Raw genomic sequence first — 20,135 nt, 5'->3', positions numbered from 1 at the left:
GAGAGTTTTCTCGAAAAACCACAATGTTATTTTGAACCCTGATTTTTTTTTTTTTTTTTCAGAATTTGCGTAAATGTACTTCAGGGGGCATCAGCTGCATTTCACATTTTTTTGCGTGAATGGCAGAAACCAGCCAATTCATGTGCTGTGGGGACTGCGGCTTCGATAAAATAAACCCCTTTTTTAATTTAAATGCTAATGCACTGAATTAAAATTTAATAACTGAGGAAATTGAAAAGCCAAGCAGGAATATTGGAAATAAATCCAAGCAGAAACAGCTGAAATTAAAAATTCTAGAGTGTAGGAAGATAGAAGCTAAGCTGTCTTATATGATTACATTTTTTTTTTTTCAGAATGAAGGGGGGGAAATCCTATCTCTGGCCAGCCTTAGGGCAGTAAATCGAAAGCTGGGTGATTTATTGTTCAATTTTCCTGAGGGAAAAAAGGCTCTCTTTCATGCTGAAATATTTCATAAATTTCAAGCCAGCATAAATTCTTAATTTAAAAGTTATGGAGGTCACATTTAGTGCGTTGGAGCAATTCTGCAATCTTAAAGGAATAGCAGCCCCAAAAACGGTGTTGGTGAGAAATTTCGGTTTTATTTATTATTTTCATTCATCACCGGAAACTTTGTGAGCAGAAATGTTTTGCTTGCAAACATCAGGGGCTGGAACATACACAGAGAAATATATTTTTTAATCACAACTTTGTTTTTCACCCCCACGGGGTTTTCCCCCCAACTTTTGTAACTCAGACGTATTTGTGAAAAAAGAAGAGCTGAAGGAGTAATTGCTTCTGTTGGTTCTCCAGTCTTTTTACAAGAGCTAATAAGTTCATTTGTTATACAGCTGTTAGGCTGCAGAAGGGCTATTGGGGTGCCCATAATTCAAATCAGTCAGTCAAAAATGAATGATTTGTTAAGCTTATACAGTGAGGATGAAGGGCTTTGGTGGGCTCGGGAAATTGGTCAGTTGCCTGTATCTCCTGGACATTCTGTGCAGTAGTAGATACCTGTAAAATAAAGCTGAGTGTATGTAATACTGGCCAGAAAACATGCAGGGGCAGAAACTGACAACAGGGAAGCAATAATGTATTCACACAGACAAAAGGAAGCTTCGTAAACGTTTGAATCTGCCTTATGCCAAGACAGATAATCTAACTCTGTATTCTCTACTCTGACTGGCAGTGGTTCTCTAGCAAAGAAACAGATTTCCCAACACCACCCCGGGGAGGGGGTTAATTCTTCTGCATGCAAAATGGCTGGTCTACCATTAGGGTTGCCAGCTCCGGGTTGGAAAATATCTGGAAATTTTGGGGGCAGAGCCTGAGGACGGTGGGGTTTGGAGAGGGGAGAGACTTCAGTGCCATAGAGTCTAATTGCCATTTTCTCCAGGTGAACTGATCTCTGTTGGCTGGATATCAGTTGTAATAGCAGGAGATCTCCAGCCGGCACCCGGAGGTTGGAAACCCTATCTACCATTGAGGCACCACCCCCTACCCATAAGAAAGCTGCCTGGCATAGACCGACCGTTGGTTCAGTATTTGCCCACCATTGGCCCAACTAGTTTAGCAAAGAAGGTGCTATAGCACTGAGCCAGTGCCCCCTTCCCAAGAACATGTTTTAAGCAATTGGCTTGGCTGCTCTGATACTGCAGAATGTTCATGAACTTGTTATATTGGGAAGGGGCAAGACTCAGTTCTGGATCGTTTGAAATTACAGCAGTGGTTTCGGTGGAATGTTAGAGAAAACCTCAGAGTAAAAGCGGTGGACTGGGGAGCAAAAGGAGGCAGAAGAGAAAAGCAAGAATTGAGGAGGCCTTTGGGGGCCTCATACAGAATCTCTGGATAGGGTAGCCAGTACACCTGGGGGGAAAGTGGGTTCGAGTCACAGGAGGAGAGTCCGCAGTGCCTTTTTCAACAGATGCCTCCACCTGGCATCTCTTTTGCCTACTAAGGAAGACAGCGCTCTGATTGCTGTGAGGAGCAAATACCAGCATTGCAAGGCTGTTGCCAAACTGCTGCTAGCAGAAATCTTGAGCCTGTCATTGCTTTTGGTACTCACTTTGACCTAAATAGCAAGCCAGGTCTGAAAGAAAATCTGCCTCACAGGTTTAGCATCATGGTGTTCAAACCCACAGCCTGGACTAAGCCAGAAAAAGGGGAGCCCTCGCTTAGTAAACTGACTGCAGGAAGAACTTTCAAAGTAGGGCAACACTGCTGGCAAGGCTGCGCTGGCGCCTGCGGTTCGCGCTGCCCCACTACTCTCCGGAGCAGACATTAGTGCCAGTTTAGCTGGCGCAAGTGGAACTAATGCTGGCGCTGGGGTCACACCAGCTCCTATCCCCTTCCCCCCACCCCACGGTTAAGATTCCACTCTCAGTGTCCCATGATATAGCTTGGGATGGTTTGTCTGCCAGCGGCTATTGTCATGATTGTTAAATGGAACCGCCATGTTCTGAGGAAGTATATCTCTGAACACCAATTGTTAGGGATAACAACAGTGGGAGGCTTTAGCCACTGTGGCCTGTTTGTAGGCTTTCTGGGAGTGTCTGGTGGACCACAATAAGAAATAGAATGGAACCATGGATACTCACCGTGATGGTTCCTTCTTCTCTGAGGTATGGAGGGCATCCCCGAGCAGTGGGCGGAAAACACCCAAGCTAGAAGATGCCCTCCTGCCTTAGAGAGTAAGATTCCTGTCTGTACCAACTGGAATCTTAGGTCTTAAAATCTCATCTCCCTTCAGTGCTTATGGATTTTGATATCTTGTGCCTGATAGTATCTGTGTGGGGTAGTGCATAGAATGCCTGTCTAGAATTGGAAGATGGGCCCTGACCTAATGTTCTCAAATAACCAAAAGGGATCTTGGTACTGTCACTCTCTGTCTGCCTAACTTACCTCAGAGGGTTTGTTGGGAGGGTAGAATGTGGGGAGGGGAAAAGGAGAACCATATATGCTCTCCTAAGCTCCTTCAAGAAAGGATAGGATAAAAACATGATAGTGGCTAGATTAATATAATTGTGTACTTTACATATTTATGCAGTATATGTATTCATAAAGAACAATGAAAATGATCGTTGTGACACTTCCTTTCATAGTTTCGGTCTCCCTTTCCCCTCCTATTTTTGGCCATTTTTCTTTGGTATCCTCAAAATACCACAAATTGGGCACGTGGGGAGTGAGCATCCTAATGGGTAATTATAATTTATTTATTTTTATCGAATATTTTGCAAATAAGTTCTGTGGAAGGCTCTGGGGAGAAACATGGCAAAAAATGATGTAACTGTATTTACTTAATTTTTTTTACACACTTCGGCAAACTGTGGAGAAGAGGGGCAAGAATGCTGAAGCCCCCCGCCCCAATATATATATATGTTTTGCTCACACCATACCATCCCCTCTTCTTCTATATGGGACTTATCCATATCTTTTCAGTAAGGCTTTGGCATGATTACAGTAGTTGGTTGGTCAGTTGAGTCTGCTTAATTTGCCTTCTGAGAAATTGGTTCGGAAGAAAAAGCATACTTTATATGTAGATGATGCATGCATGTGTTGCAGGAGGTAGCATCTTAAGAAGAGGTGTTCCCTATTCTCACATGTAGGAAGAAATAGCTTTCCTAGATGACCCTTCTCATCTACAGTATATATTAACTTTTTTTTTTAATGCTGATTGATTAACTGGAGACATCAGGTTGAATTCAACCACCTTTTCTAAAAAAAAAAAGTTAAAAAAAGGTGGGATTCCCTTTGATCACCAAAAAGGGAGATGCTTGGGACCAGTGTATACAAAATCCATGTGGGAGGAAGGCGATTATAAAGTAGGAACTTAGGCAAGATTGAATTTTAAAAGCTAGCTGGATCCCCAACCATGTTATAGTCTACCAGAATGTTTAAAGATCTATTTTAAATCTGACAAGAGATTCAGCCATAATTTTTAAACTTCTTGGCAACCAGAAGGGCTAGAACTCTGAACATATCCTAGTTCAAAATAAAAGTCAAAATCTCAAGATGGGGGATTCTGCTCTGGCTACAAGTTTCCCAGACTATATTTTTTCGTTAAAAAATAGCTTCTGTTGAGTCATATCCTGGCTTAATGACGCCTGTGCATTTAAACGTATGCTTGTGTTCTTGGTTATATTTCTAAACCTTTTTTAAAAAAGTGTTTTTAAGAGAAGGAAGCTATTAATTTTTGCACATTTGTGGCTTTATATATAGACGATGATAACAGCTCGCAAGAATTCTAATTTTTTTCTCATTCTCTCCCCTCAGACTGAAGGAGGCAGCAGTGTGGGGACGAGAGCATCCACAGGCAGGTGAGTAGCTGAGTGTCTCTGTGGTAGGTAACGCTTACTCACTCTGATACTTTAACAAATTGAGCTGAAATTTCCAATATTTGAGTCACACCAGAACAGTTTTAGAAGTGAGGAACAGGAAGGAAATCCCATGAGCTTTGCTGAGTGCCTCCGGTGTCTTGTAGAAAGTTGTTTGAAGACCGGTACTCAGCTACAAAGAGTTCTGGCCAGGCCTGTTGGGTCTCACTGAGTACTCCTGACATTCCCCTCAGGAGCTGCGTGTAGCAGATGAAAACCAATTAGTGGCAGGCAAGCTCTTGTCTTTCAAGAATTACTTTTTTCTATCAGAGTCCACAAATGTTGGATTGACTTAGTAAATAGGCATTGTTAGTAGTATAATTTATTGCGGTCCTTGACCGGTATTACAAAGTTAAAACATCATTAAAACAACAGTAGTTCAATACAACAGAAAAATAGCTACATGAACATTTGAGCTAGTCAAATGGGTTTAAAACTCTGCATCAGCTTTAATATCATTTCCCTGTTATCTTACATATCCCAAGACCGAATTTAGCTACTTGTTTGGATAACCAGTGGTTTCTATCAGACAACAGATATTCCAGTTTAGCCTCATCAGATTCATCAAGAAATCCAACTAACACTGGCTGGAGATATTTTGATCTGGCTTCCTTGTAATATGGACATCTCAGAAGCATGTGCTCTGTTGTTTACACGTCCCCCATTGAGCATAAACATAATAGGCATTATTTGCATTTGCCACTCGTTCTTCCCACAGCTCTGAGGACCAGGGAGGGAAAGGAGTATTGTCAAGTCTTTCTCAAGGGGATTAGAGAGGAGAGAGTGAGTCTCTGTGCTTCTGCTTTTTGCCATTCCTCCACAAAATGCCCCAAGAGCAGGATTGGGGGGGGGGGGTCTGAAAACGGGCACCAGTCACAGCCTCCTTTCACTCATTGTAATTTGAAGAGATAGGGGGAAAGAGAATAGGATCTTTGTGGTAGGCATCTGAGTTGAAGATGGTCGCTGGTATGAAAGTGGCAGTTACCACTGGCCATCTGGGAGCCAGATTTGCAGATCTCCATGAGCCAGCTGCTCTTAAATCAGGACCCCCTGATAAGGTTTCAAGGACCCCCTGATCTAGAGAGAGATTAGCACTTTAGTTGTGGAAGGATGGCAACTTTTCCTGTATATTCCAAAGGCTCATCTCTTGGGCTAGGCTTGGCAGTGCCCTTCGTCTTTGGCACAATGAGGGTTGGGCAAATGGAACAGCTGCCCTGGGCACGGCCTGCAAGGGTGTTCAAGCTGTGCTCCAGAGGAGCCCGAATGCCGCAGTGGCACAGCTTTAATTTGCTTTGATGTAAACATGCATGAGTCTTACTGGGCACAGAAACCAACTCACCTGGATGTACACAGAGGAAAGCCAGAAGTGACCGTGGGCTGATGTTAATAATTGGAGCGTCTTCACCACCAAACTGCAATTTGTGAAACCTGCTCTGGTGCTGCTCTTAAGTGTGAAAGGATTTAGCTGTGTTCCTGCTCCTGCTGAGTTAACTTTTAGCTCTTTTTGCATTTTTTAAATGCAAGCCTACCCGTGTGTGCGTGTGGACGTTTGGAAGCTGAAAATGGAAACTTGGAAGATTTTCTCTGTCTTTGTTTTTCCCTTGCTGTCTTTTGCCAGCTGTTTCTGCTGTTTTTCTCTGACTGGAATGCTGCTGTTTTTAGCATTTTGGGTTTTTTTTTAATTACTTGTTGGATGTTGCTGTTTTATTGCTGATAATTCTGGAAGCCTTCTCCAGAGGCAGGATAAAAATATTTCAAACGAAAAGGTTTGCCGGTACCTAGGAACCAAATTCCCCCCCCTCTCCAGCCTTGCATTTGAGCATCTATGAAATCTTAGATCTGTCAAGGAGGAAAATGATCTGTTGCTACCTCCCAAGAATTGTATGACAAATTATTCGTACCTGGAAGAAATGTCCTCTTAGAATTGGGTTCCCCCCTCTTTCATAAGGGAACAGTGTGGGATTTTAAACAGCTTTTAGTTCCTAATTTTATTATTTGTGCCATGCCGGTCTACATTTGGAAAATGCAAACTCCAGATGCGGCATTTGTTTCCAGCTACAACATGCAGTCCAGTCGGTCATTGTATCACAGTTGATTTCTGTTCCTCATTGGTGGGAGGAGCACAGAATAATTTCCAGCGAGCACTGAAACACATCTCTTAACGCTGATGCCAAGAACCGGATCTGAATTTCTTGCATCTGTAGATTAAATAAAAGAGCCGCATATATCAGTTTTTAAGAGCCTCTCTTCTGCTTCTTATATGGCTTTAATAGCATTGAGAAACAAAGCAACGGAGATGAAAAGGAGAACTTAACATCCCTTAATGCTGCCTGCATGCTTCCAACTGACTCAAGCTGTATACGTGAAAATGCATCAGATGTTACCGAAGCACCGTAAGTCTGCAGCTCAGTTTGCATTCCTCGTAGCTTGGAGGAATCCGGAATAGCTTCCGGTGAAAATTAAAGTATTTCTCTTAATGTAGGTGCTAAGAACCAGACTTTAATTTCCCATATCTGTAGATTGAATGACAGCCGCATAAATAAATATTAAAACCTTTCTTCTGCTTCTTACATGGCATTAATAGCATTCAGAAACAAAGCAACGGAGACGAAAAGGGGATCTTAGTGCCACATAGCACTACCTGCTTGCTTCCTACCTGCTCAACAGATATATCTGGAAAAACAACGGATATTACCGAAACACCGTAAGTCTCAAGTTCAATTTCCATTCCTCATAGTCAGGAGGAACCAGGAATAATTTTCCATCGAGGCTGAAATACTGATGCTAAGACACAGATCAGAGTTTTCCTCATCTTTAGTTTGAATGGGAGATCTGTAAGGAGCATTAAAAAAAAAAAAAGCTCTTCTGATTTTTTTATGGCATTAATAGCATTCACAAGTGACGCTGTTTTAGGCGTAAGCCACCTCTGATCCAGGCACAGGTAGCCTTCATAACTTGCTGCAGGATGGTAGCGATGAGTAGGTGCAAACCTGAATTAGGCACCAGATTTTATGCCCTATTCCAGAACCCTACATCACGTGCATGGGAGAAAAAAAATCTGGGATCTTACACACAAGATAATACGGATAGGCGTGTTCCTTTGACAGTTCTGTGCAGTTGCAAACATGATCTGTGCATGACAGGCTAAATGGCAAAACCTTTTAGCACTTACGAAATATAATCCACTTCTCCCCTCTCCCCTTGGCTAACCTTTTAATTGTTAGATGCATCTGTTCGTTTCCCCTTTCCACTCGGCACAGTGGCTTTCAAACTCTTGAGCTTCAAGGAACCTTTGCCATTGTCACATCTTCTGGGGAGGTCCCATAACGCTTGCTTGTGCCTTGCAGAAGATTGTGAGAGATGTTCCAGGATGCACACTCAGTCACAAAGAGTTCTGGTCAGGCCCACTGAGCTTCAATGTGTACCCCTGATATTCGTCCTAACAGCTGTATATTGTTTTTTTTAGGAAGAAAATTCTATAGGAGTCCACGAATGCTGCCTTGATTTAGCAATAAGCTATTATCTGTAATTGCCACTGACTCCTTTCCTTCCACAATTCCACTGATGTGCTTGGAAGACCAGTGAGGGAAAGGGGTATCATCAAGTCTTTCTCTAGGGGATCTGAGAGAAGCAGCATGATCCTTTGTGCTTGTGTTTTTGCTTTCTGTTGTTCCTCTACTCCATGCCCCGAGACTCGGAACACGGCAGAATTGGGGGTCTTGAAACTGGCAAAGTTCCCTTTCACTCAGTGTAATCTGAAGAGATGGCGGGAGAAGAGGGGATATGTTTGCTAGGCAGCCAAATCAATGGTGGCTGCTGATGAGAGTGGCAATTAACATTGGTGACCCAGGACCCACATGTGTGAAAACTCTATTTGTTCTTTGTTACTGACTTAATTCTCATGAAGGAACCCTGATAAGTTTTCAAGGAGCCCAGGGTTCCCCAGGAGACTCTTTGAGAAGTCCTTATCTAGAGAGAGGTTATCACTTTGGTTGTGGAAGGATCATAACTTTTCCTGTATACCCCAAAGGCCCATCTCTTGAGCCGTGCTCCATGTCTTTGGCGTAATGAGGGTTGGGCGAATGAAACAGTTGCCTTGGGTGCAGCCTGCAAGGGTGTTTCAAGCTGTACTCCAGAGGAGCCCAACTGCCACAGTGGCACAGCTTTAACTTGCTTTGATGTAAACATTTGTGAGCCTTACCGGGCACAGAAACTAACTCACCTGGATGTACACACAGGCAAGCCAGAAGCGACAGTGGGCTGATGTTATAATTGGAGCACCTTGATCACCAAACTGTAATTTGTGAAACCTGCTCTGGTGTAGCTCTAAGTGTGAAAGGATTTAGCTGTGTTCCTACTCCTGTTGAGTTAACTTTTAGCTCTCTTTTTTTTTTCATTTTTAAAATGCAAGTGTACCCGTATGTGTGTGGACATTTGGAGGCTGAAAATGGAAACATGGAAGATTTTTTGTCTCTGCTTTTCCCTTGCTGTCTTTTGCCAGCCGTTTCTGCTGTTTTTTCTCTGACTGGATCGCTGCTGTTTTTAGCATTTTGGTTTTTTAAATTATTCTTAGAGAAATGGTGTTCTGTTGTTGCTAATTCTGAAAGCCCTCTCCAGAGGCAGGATAAAAATGCAAATTCCTGTAAAATTAGATGCCAGTACCTAGGAACCTAAAATATTTTTCCCATCCAGCCTTGCATTTGAGCATCTGTGAAATCTAAGATCCATCAAGGAGGAAAATGAAGTGTGTGTACTTCTGTTGCTGTCTTTTGAGAATTGTACGACAAATTATTTCTGCCTGGGAAAAAAATGTCCTCTTATAATTGGGTTCCCCACTCTTTCATAAGGGAACAGTGTGTGTTGTTTTTAAACAGCCTTTAGTTCCTTGTTTTATTATTAATGCCTTGCTGGTCTACATCTGAAAAATGCAAACTCCAGATGCAATGCGTGTTTCCAACTGCAGTCTGGACCATTTGTTATGTCACAATTGATTTCCATTCCTCATTGGTGAGAGGAACGCAAAACCTTAACGCTGATAACGAGAACTGGATCTGAATTTCCCGCATCTGTATCAAAGAGCCACATAGATCAATTTTTAAAAGCCTCTCTTCTGCTTCTTATATGGCTTTAATAACATTGAGAAACCAAGCAAAGGATGTGAAAAGAGATTTTAGCATTACATAGTTCTATCTGCACGCTTCCTACCTGTTCAACCTGTATACGTGGAAATGCATCAGTTGTTACCAAAACACCTCAAGTCTTCAGCTCAGTTTGCATTCCTTGTAGCTTGGAAGAACCCGGAATAAGTTCCAGTGAACAATTAAAAATATTTCTCTTAACACAGATACTAAGAACCACATCTGTACACTGAATGAGACAGTTATGCAAACAAATTTTAAATCCTTTCTTCTACTTCTTATATGGTATTAATAGCATTCAGAAACAAAGCAACGGAGATGAAAAGGAGATCTTAGTGCCCCATAGCACTGCCAGCCCACTTCCCACCTGCTCAACCGATATGTCTGGCAACACAACGGATATTACAGAAACACCGTAAGTCTTCAGTTTGATTTCCCTTCATCGTAGTCAGGAGGAACCAGGAATAATTTTCCATGCACATTGAAATACTTCTCTTAAAATAGATGCCAAGAACCATATCAAAGTTTTCAACATTTGCAGACTGAATTGGAGAGCCACCTAGAGCGTTTTTTTAAAAAGGCTCTTCTCCTTTTTATATGGCATTAATAGCATCCAGAAGCAACACAATGCAGATGAAAAGAAGAGCCTAGTGTCAAATAGTGCTGCCTGCATGCCTTCTACCTGGACAAACTATATATTTGGAAATAAAACAGATGTTGAAGAAACATCATATTTCTCCACTACTGTATCAATGAAATAAAAGCTGGCCTTCAACGTTCTAGCTCCTATTGAAGCTGGGAATATGAAATAGTACTGTTAGCCTGGCCATTTGGATACTTTAAGTTAGAAAGCTCACAAATATTGGGGTGTTTCTGCTTGCTGTGCTTCATGTTTCAGTAGCTCTTACCTGCGGGGGATTTTTTAAGCGGTTATTCCAACCTACATAGCTAAGTGTATATTGAAAGCCGCCTTGAGTTACATCTAAATATTTTAAATAAATAATTGACTGTGTAAGTATTGAACAAAATGATCCTGCAGTCTGGGGGAGTGTGAGTATATGCACATGCACTCCCAGTATTTCCATTTGCTCTGCTAAATGATACCCTCCCCCCCGGGATAATAGGTATTCAAACCAGATTTCTAATAAGGGTTGAAAATTTCCAGAATTAAAAAAAGGAAAGAAAAGACAATCTGAAGGGTGTGTGTGTGGAATCTGGCAGAAACGGAAGCTGTTGTTGGACCACATGTATGACCTAATGAAGCTGCATTGGCCCATCTAGCTTGGCAGTAGCAGTGGCTCTTCAGGGACTCAAACAGAGAAAACCCTTTCCCAGCACTCAAGGCCATTTAAGTGGAGATGTCAGGGACTGAACATGCAAAGTAGGCCCTCAGTCAAAGAGCCATGATCCCTTGAGTAATAGGGCAGAAATCTAGTGAGGTGTACTGGTAAGAGTACTGGACTAGGATCTGGGAGACCCAGGTTCAAATCCCCACTCTTACATGGACGTTTGCTGGGTGACCTTGGGTTTAGTCAAACATTCTCACCCTAACCTATTTCACAGGGGTTTTGTGAGAACAATGTAAGCTGATTTGGGTCCCCAATGGGGAGAAAAAAAGTTTTGTAATGGACATGACCCCATGAATGGAAGTTTCTCCCCCTTCATTCTGTGGGCTTGGCTATGATCTGATTGTTTGCTATATATTCATAGCCAAGCAGGTTGACTGCTAACTAGGGTTGCAGACTCTGGTTCCTGGGTAGAGTCCAAAGCAGGTATCGGGGTGCAGCTGTGGGGAGGATGACCCTGGTGGGCTTTGCGCTGGGTGCCCAGGAGTTTTTGGCAAGTCCAGGGATAGTGGCCAGTGCAACAGCCTTTTTCCAATGGACAAAACAACTAGGTAGGTGGGTTGGAACATATTTTTGTCTCTTGCTGTTCTGGTAACCTGGCTGAAAGCTCTCTCAAACCTCGTGTGTGTTTCTGATTAATTGGCAACCTATTCCTAGTACCATGTGCCAAGGTGCTTTTTAATTCTGAAGCTGCCCAGCGCTGGGCTTTGTGCAGGTCTTGGGAGAGGCATAAATGCAACTAATGAGAGCCAGCGTGGAGTAGTAGTTAAGAACAGTGGTTTGGAGCGGTGGACTCTAATCTGGAGAACTGGGTTTGATTCCCCACTCCTCCACATGAGCAGCGGACGCTAATCTGGTGAATCAGGATGGTTTCTCCACTCCTGCACATGAAGTCTGCTGGATGACCTTGGGCTAGCCAAAGCTCTCTTAGAGCTCTCTCAGCCCCACCTACCTCACAGGGTGCCTGTTGTGGGGAGAGGAAGGTGATTGTAGGCTGGTTTGATTCTTCCTTAAGTGGTAGATAAAGCTGGCATATAAAAACCAACTCTTCTTTCTGTAAAAGGGATGCACAGGATCTCATTCATGTAATCAGTGCATTAGTAATTAAGCAGGAGATATTCCCAGTAGGTCTGAAAAGTTTTCTGATATGATATTGTCGAAGGCTTTTCTGATATGCTTAACCCTGTTGTTCTTTCTCCATATTGTCAAACTTACGGAAATTTGAACCTAAGGGGGGAATGTTTTTTCCCTGGAAACAAAACAAAAAAACAGAAATTTGGGGGAAATTGCAATATATGCAATACTTATTTCCTATCAAACCTAAACTAGTTTTAAAGATTTAACAACATACAATGAATCATTTATAACTCAGCATATAAGATTGTGCTATTTGGCATATTTATGGCATTTAAAATATAAATACCTTCATTTTCTCCCGGCAAAATTACAGGTATACTCAGTACTTGAGAAGGAGAGGCAAACTGCTGCACCCTTTGTTACCCTAGCACAGGGGGTCCTCAGTGTGGTGCCTGTGGGTTACATGGCACCAATCAACACCTTTCCCGGCACCCACCAAGTGTTTTCGGAAAGTGTGGTAAGCTTGGTGGGGCACTGCCCAGCACAGCTTCTGATAGGCTATTGGAGATCTGATTGGCAGTGCAGATTAAAAGGCATCCTGTTAAACAGAGCTTCTGCCTGAAATGCTGAAGAGGTACTATTAGAGTTACCTTTGACCATATGCCCTGACATTTTGTGGTTGGCTTCGTCTCCTGTGGCAGCCGTTTTGTGATTAGCTCTACCTCCTCTGGCAACTGTTTTTTGATTGTGTGTATTGCCTTATATCAGAATTCCAAAGGTGTCTGCTCAAAAAGGTTGGGGACCTCTGCTCTAGCACATGTATCTTTAATTTCAGTTTTCCTCAAAGGTAGGAAATAATAAAAGTTGAAGGTAGAAAACAGATTCTGTAGTAAATTAAAAAAATTATATAAGACAGACTCTCTCATGAAGTCACAATAGATAGGACTACCAACGTGTTTTGATATTTAAGCTAAACTTTATAACATTTAAAACATTGTCTAATAATCGAAAACGCATGGTCGCTTTATCCTCCTTTAATCCCTGTTTCAGACAGGATTCAGCCAGGATCGAATGCATGCGTTTCACCTAATGTGTGTTCGATCCTGGCTAAAACAGGGATTAAAGGAGGATAAAGCAACCATGCGTTTTCGCCCAATGTATGATCATTAAACACATAGCATATTAATGGGTCTTGTTGGCGGGGGGAGCTACTGTTCTTTAAATACTTTTAATTAATTAAAATATTTATATCCAGCCTTTTGAGGTCTCAACCCATATGTTGACTCAAAAATTAACTTAACGTTCACACTATCTGCTGAAACTGAATTACACTATTGCAGGGGGAAATTTACACTCTTATCCAGCAGCTACAAGAACAAACAGAGAACAGTATCAACCATTCTGGCGAAATGAGTTCATTTTACAGATTAGGGAGGCTCTGGGCTTGTGGTTTGACTGATGTTGTCTAAGGCATGTGTAGCTTCTCTTTTTTTTTTGAGAAAATCTTGTGTGTATTGCTGTAAGCCTCACAATTGTGAAATATGTTGTGTTATAAAAGATAGAATGGATGAACACATGAAGCTGCCTTCTACTGAATCAGACACTAGATCCATCCAAGTCAGTATTGTCTACTCAGACTGGCAGCGGCTCTCCAGGGTCTCAGGCAGCAGTCTTTCACATCACCTACCTGCCTAGTCCCTTTAACTGGAGATGCCAAGGGTTGAACCTGGGACCTTCTGCATGCCAAGAAGATGTTCTACCACTGAGCCACGGCCCCTCAGTGGGCTCAGCCACTTGCCTCAACTTCAGATAGGGGGTGCAGAAGTATATTAACTGTGAATTCAGTTGTATTGCAATAATAGAAACTTTGTGGGGGGGAAGTGTGGAGGAGGTAAGAAATAATTAATTCAGACGTTTAATTAGCTGAGATGGTTTCTGTCCTGGCTCACCAAAGAGTTCCATGTGGCTTAGAAACAAATCAACAACAAACAAAGTATCCTGTTAAAGAATTCTGCCAGCATATTCAACAGCCTTCAGTCACACAGCTGAAACAATATGGCAGGTCATATGAAGCAGCCTGTTGGTGTATCTTGTCTTCTTTGACTGAAAGCAGTCCTGATAGAAACAGGAAGTCTTCAGTTTCTGAGCTGTGAGAGGAAGAGCTGGAAGACTTCCTGGACCAAGCTGATTGCAGCCCTTGCCTCTGGTTAAAATTGTATTGGGTGCATTAAAGATGAGTGAGTTTGATACTGGTGACTCTGTATTGACCTGAGAACTCTTGTTTTCTCTACTTGCACCCCACCCCAAGGGAACGCTTAAAAAGGAGCCAGAAAAGCATGAAGGCGGAAGGCTCGGATTCTGCGGCATCCCATTCTTTGCCGAGCGAGGAAACCGCACCGTTGACCGAGGTGAAAGTGAAGACAGAGGTACCAGATGAATATGTTCAGGAAGTGATCTGGCAAGACGATGCCAAAGATTCTAAGAAGAGCCTGAAAGATGAGGCAGGAGAAGTTCCAGCCGAGATCTGTGTGGTGATTGGCGGGGTCCGTAACCAGCAGACGCTTGGTAAGCTAGGTCGGTGGACAATCGGTTTAACCTTTACCCAAAATGGGGGTGGGGTGTACAAAGGGGAATGGAAACAGCATATCTATAGGTTGAGGGGCAACTGACCTGTTGTGCAGTGGCTGTCTGAACACTCCCTTCAACAAGTAAATCAGCGTGAGGAGAGATGTTTTAAAAGTGGATATAAAATCCATTTGGTGTGAGTAAATGGGTTCTGACACATTTCGAGTGAGTGTGCTGTTCTCCAGTGGACTTACAAGAGGAATTTTAATATGGGAGCAAAGGTAGATATAATCCCCTGATTCGAGCATCCATTGTGTAATTTTGCCATTAAAAGCAACCATGGGGTAGGGTGGGATGAGGATTCTGGAATGGGAGGAGCTGTGATGCTGAGAACACATGAAGCTGTCTTATACTGAATCAGACCCTCGGTCCATCAAAATCAGTATTGTCTACTCAGACCAGCAGCGGCTCTCCAGGGTCTCAGGCAGAGGTCTTTCATATCACATATTTGCCTAGTCCCTTTAACTGGAAATGTCGCGGATTGAACCTGGGACCTTCTGCATGCCAACAAATGCTCTACCACTGAGCCGTGGCCCCTACCCTAAAGGGGAAGGGAGGTGTGTGTTAGCTCTTTGCCTTCCATGCCAATTCTGTGATGGAATTTAGGAAGGAATTAGATTCAAAGAGGATAGGTCCATCAATGGCTTATAGCTTTGTTGAGTAAAGAGGACTTCCATATGCAGAGGCAGCAAACCTCTGAATACCAGTGCTGGGAGGTAGCATCCAGGGCAAACTTAGGCCTTTATCCTCTGTTTGCTGCTCCTCTGTGGAAATTGGTTGCCTGCTATGTGAAACTGGCTGCTGGGCTAAATGGACCAGTGGTCTGATCCAGCAGGAGTGTTCTTATGTTCATATATTATTATGCCTGACAATGGATTTCCTGGTGCCTGCTTGCTTCACGGGCTTTGAATGGAGCAGAAAAATACAAGAAGCTTTAGGCCGTTCCCTACCAGCTGACTGACTAGCTCAGTTTCCTTATGTCTCTGGGCTGTGGCTATGCAGGGAGCAAGCCCTTCTCTTTCTCTGGAAACTGAAATCAGAGAGTGCCTCTTTGTATCCAAAGCAAAAAAAAATGCCTATTACAGTTGTTCTTCACCGTCTCAATGCAGGAAATGCTTCAGAAGAGTCCCAGAGGCCTTTGCGTCTTAGCTTTCCCCAGCATTTTCTGATTGGCCTGGCCCGTTGACATCTATTTTGTGATTAGCCCGACCACCACAGCCTCCATTTTAGAGTGGTACCCACTCTACCCTATCTTAGAATTCTGTTCCAGGAGGCTCAACAAGGTTGGGGATCCCTGCTTTAGAGTGTGAGGAAATGCATGTTAAAAAGCATCAGGTACGTTCTCCCCCTGCCCCGGTCCCAAAGCTCATTTTCTCTTCTCCCCCCATATGTACCTGCTTTCTCTTTGTCTGTATAACTAATTGCAGTTGTGTATTGGGGATGGTGGAAATTGATAACTTGTTGATATTGATAATTGAGTAACTTGGAAACCTAGGATATCTTTTGAGGTGCTGTTTGCTTATTTAAAGGGGAAGGAAATATGGTGCTTGAACTATGCTTATGGTTTTGCCAGCATGGTGTAGTGGTTAGGAGCAGTGGTTTGGAGCGGTGGAGTCTGATCTTGAGAACTGGGTTTGATAACCATCTTCAAATACTTGCATTGTGCAAGGGGTTGGACTAGATGACCCTGGTGGTCCCTTCCAACTCTATGATTCTATGAGCCATCGCAAGTAGGGAGCCAATTTTTCTTCAGTTGTTTGTCAGCATTGCGAGCTAGTTTAGTGGTTTTCTTTGCACGTATTTGTATTATACAGTGCAGTTGTCAGCATGTTACCTGTGCATTTCCTCTCACAGACCAGTAAGGTTCATAACCCCCTCCCCGACAGGACTGCTATGGCCGTGTGCTGCTCCATAGCCAGTTGTTTAAATAAAGAGTGAGCAAACCAGTCAGCTGGTAAACAAAGGCTGTTTCTTTTTTAATGTCTTGCCGTTTGCTGTTTATTTAAGTCTGTGTTATCAGTGGTAACGGCCACTGATTTGTTTGGGTTGACAGAATTTTGCAGTTGCTAATTGTTTGAATGAAAAGTGTGTGTGTGTGTGGGGGGGAAATCAGTCATTTATAAATAATTACTGTGTAAGCTTTTATTTAGAGGTCTGTTTTACACCAATAAAAGAGGAGTGACTCCCAGGCCATTGTCCACAACTGATTAGGAAAAAAGAATAAATGTGGCTGTTTCATAAGGGGGAATTGGCTCAAAGGAGAAACACTATCCAAGTCTTATTGCTTACACAGGCCTAGGATGTGAACAACTTTTCACGCATTACAAGCATATGTTTGTAGGGAGTGTAACAAAGTGCTTGTCATAAAGCTGAAGGCAGATTTTGCTCCTTTGCAGGTCTCACATAGTCTCCAAGACTGCCTCTGGAAATAGCCCATGATCACAAAACAAAATCATGACATGTGTAAATAAAACACCTTTGCATCCACTTTGAATCTGGGCCCTAAATACCTCCAAAACCATCACTCCCCCTCTCCCTGGACTAACAACGTGGGATTTGCATAGCCTCCCTTCTGTTTCTGAACAGAGGACTGGAAGTTTAGTTTAATTGTTGTGTGCATTCAAATAAACACAGTGTAACTTCAACAAAAAAAGTCTAAACAACTGGTGGTCATCTGCCACCGGCAGCGTTTCACACATGTGTATTTTGCACAGGCTGCTGGGAGTTGTCGTCTCCTCTTCCCGCACAACTTTTAAAAGATTTCCAAGTCACTATTAAAAATGAATAATTATTTGCACATTAAGAATCGTCCAGGTCAGGTGATTCTGCTGTGTGATCAACAGTCGACGGAGGATTTCTTTCCTATCAAGAGGAGCCTGGTGATTCCGAGGCAGCAGATTGCATCGTTTGCAAGGGCTAATGTGATCGGCTGCCTTCACGTGTTCTCTGTTTGGGTTGTAAAAAAGGGAGGCACAACGCCAAGAACGCCAGCCCAGGCGGGGATGGGACCGGCAACATCTGGACAAGGTTCCCATGGCTGCTGAAAGGCCGTGAGTCTGAGTCCTCCAGTGCCTCTGCCAGCAGCCCAGTCACAGCAGCTCGCATCAAGTGAGACAAGTAAGTGTTAATATCCTTAACTCTGAAATCCAAACTCTGCGAAGCCTCATTCTTTAACGTTAATGCTTCCCAGAAAAGCATGTGTGTTTTAAAAAGGTTTACAGGGCCGCCTGGGAGAGGGGCTTGTGGGGAGCACATTGCTTTTAAAACTTGCTTTCACCGTGCTCACAATTACAACTTAAGTTTACAATGTAAAATAGTGGCTATGCTGCTGCTGAATATTCTTCAGCTAGGTGGGTCTATGTCAGCATGGAATTTTTCAACTCAGTAACTTCCCCTCCTTTCTTTTTGTTCTTTTTGCTTTATCTTTAGTGGGCTCCAGCTTTCTCTGCTGGTGGCAAGAGCATTCCAACTATGTTTATGGGGAAAGAATGGAGGTCCTCTCCAGTCAGCGTTTAGGGTAGGGACAAGGATTTTCCCTTTGCAGACCCAGGAACACCTTTGAGTGTGTAAGCCATGCACAAATTTATACCTCGGTTGTTCATGATATAGTCCCCTTTGGCTTGTTGTTTGGATATTTCCTGAAAATCAGTGCAGCAGCCTTAATGTTTGTGCTGCTGTTAAATTTTATCCATATGGATATTGCTCAAAGGGGATCAGGAACTGTTGGGGAGCAGGGAGCAACCATAAGCAGCATGCCTGCTGGAGGGGAAGAGCCCCAAGAATCCCCCACACAGAGATGTTTCCAAAGGATAGGGGGAATAACTGCAAACACCCAATTCCCCCTCTCCCCATCATCGTGATAACTTACTGTATGGAGGTAACAGGCTGACAGTATAGCCCTAAGCAGAGTTTTACCACATTGACCACGAAGGACTTAGAATGGTGTAACTTTATTTAGGAATGCACTGTGACTTGTATGCTTCTGTTATGGGGTGTGATTGTGAAGCTGAGAGGAGAGAAGCTGCTAAACTGGAAAGGAAAACAGGCCTCCCTCAAACTATTGTTGCCCTCTCTTCCCTGTGTGTGTGTGTGTGTGTGTGTGTGTGTGTGTGTGTGTGTGTGTGTAAAGTGCTGTCAAGTTGCAGCCAACTGATGGCAACCCAGTAGGGTTTTAAAGGCAAGAGACTAACAGAAGTGGTTTGCCATTGCCTTCATCTGCATTGCAAGCCTGGTATTCCTTGGTGGCCTCCCATCAAGAACTAACCAGGGCTGACCCTGCTTAGCTTCTGAGATCTGATGAGATCAGGCTAGCCTGGGCCATCCAGGTCAGGGCCCTCTCTTCCCTAACAGCAATCAGTGACAATAGCTTATATCTACATAGAGTATTAGTGAAGTGACACTGTGATATATCTCTGTTTTGTTTCTCTCAACAGGTGGTTTACAGTCTGCTTAGACCAGATGAAGCTTCCTTTTCTTCTTACAAAAAAAACCAAAAACAAATACAGGATGTATCTAATTGCCCACGTGGCTTTTCTTTTGTTTGTTATATTTAAGCATTTTTGTTACATGTTATGTCTTTAAAAGTTTTAAGTTTTGTAATAAAACTCCCTATTTTGCTCATATCACATTGTCTATGATAGACTTATTTTTGTTTAACATTTTCTGCTACCTGCTCTGGTGATTTTTCCTACAAATCTTTACACCACAAAGCCAGCATAGCTTTCTTCAAACAAATATTTCATTTCTAAAAATATTCTATATTTATTTATTTTATTTATGATTCCTCCTTTCTCGCTTAGACTCAAGGCGGATTACAGGGTATAAAACCGTGCAGTCAGACATCATAAATCAACCACTGAACAATGCAATTGGTCTAGGATTACAGAATTATACAATAATGCAAACAACAAACTGTTGAAGGCAAGGTAATGCATTTGTCAAATGCTTTCAAAGAAAGACCAGAATAACCTGGCAGGGCTTGATTTACAGTCTTCCAATGGAGACGAATCAAGCAGTGAGTTCAAAGCCATGTTTACACTTTTTAAAAGCCTAAGAAAAACAAAGCAAATTTCTAAAAATGTTAGCTGGTTGATTGTGTGTGTGTGTGTGTGTAAAATCCTTGGACAGCATCACTCTTATTGACAGCCAATGTGGTGTAGTGGTTAAGGGTGGTGTTTTGGAGTGGTGGACTCTGATCTGGAGAACTGGGTTTGATTCCCCACTCCTCCACATGAGCAGCGGAGGCTAATCTGGTGAACTGGATTTGTTACCCCCACTCCTACACATGAAGCCAGCTGGGTGACCTTGGGCAAATCACTCTCTTTCAGCCCCACCTAACTCACAGGGTGTCTGTTGTGGGGAGGAGAAGGGAAGGTGATTGTAAGCCAGTTTGAGTCTCCCTTAAGTGGTAGAGAATGTCGGCATATAAAAACCAGCTCTTCTTCTTCCTCTTCCTCTTCTTCAGGTTATAAATAGGAAAATGTGCATGTTACACTCTAAGGAATGGGGTCTAAACACATACACTGCATGTGAAGGAATGTTGCATGCAATGTGGGAACAGGGCAAAGGACAATGATAAA

General features: G+C 42.9%; 1 protein-coding gene across 7 annotated transcripts in view; it reads left to right on the top strand.

The window, feature by feature from the left end:
* The first annotated feature begins 4,272 nt into the window (after positions 1-4,272).
* Positions 4,273-20,135, top strand: part of ZNF618 (zinc finger protein 618) — a 60,143-nt gene continuing 44,280 nt past the window's right edge. For 3 of the 7 annotated variants that reach the window (XM_056860639.1, XM_056860641.1, XM_056860640.1), the window contains exons 1-4: positions 4,273-4,313; positions 6,644-6,763; positions 6,955-7,074; positions 14,240-14,505. In XM_056860639.1, coding sequence (XP_056716617.1) covers positions 6,705-6,763; positions 6,955-7,074; positions 14,240-14,505 — 445 coding nt within the window. In that variant the 5' untranslated portion in view covers positions 4,273-4,313; positions 6,644-6,704. Of the gene's footprint in view, positions 4,314-6,643; positions 6,764-6,954; positions 7,075-9,803; positions 9,924-14,239; positions 14,506-20,135 lie in introns of all 7 variants that reach the window. The other 4 variants (XM_056860646.1, XM_056860638.1, XM_056860637.1 and 1 more) reach the window with 3 other exon arrangements.

The sequence above is a fragment of the Euleptes europaea genome, chromosome 14, assembly GCF_029931775.1.
Source record: "Euleptes europaea isolate rEulEur1 chromosome 14, rEulEur1.hap1, whole genome shotgun sequence".
NCBI classification, from domain to species: Eukaryota; Metazoa; Chordata; class Lepidosauria; order Squamata; family Sphaerodactylidae; genus Euleptes; species Euleptes europaea.
This window is presented reverse-complemented; position numbering and strand designations above follow the sequence as displayed.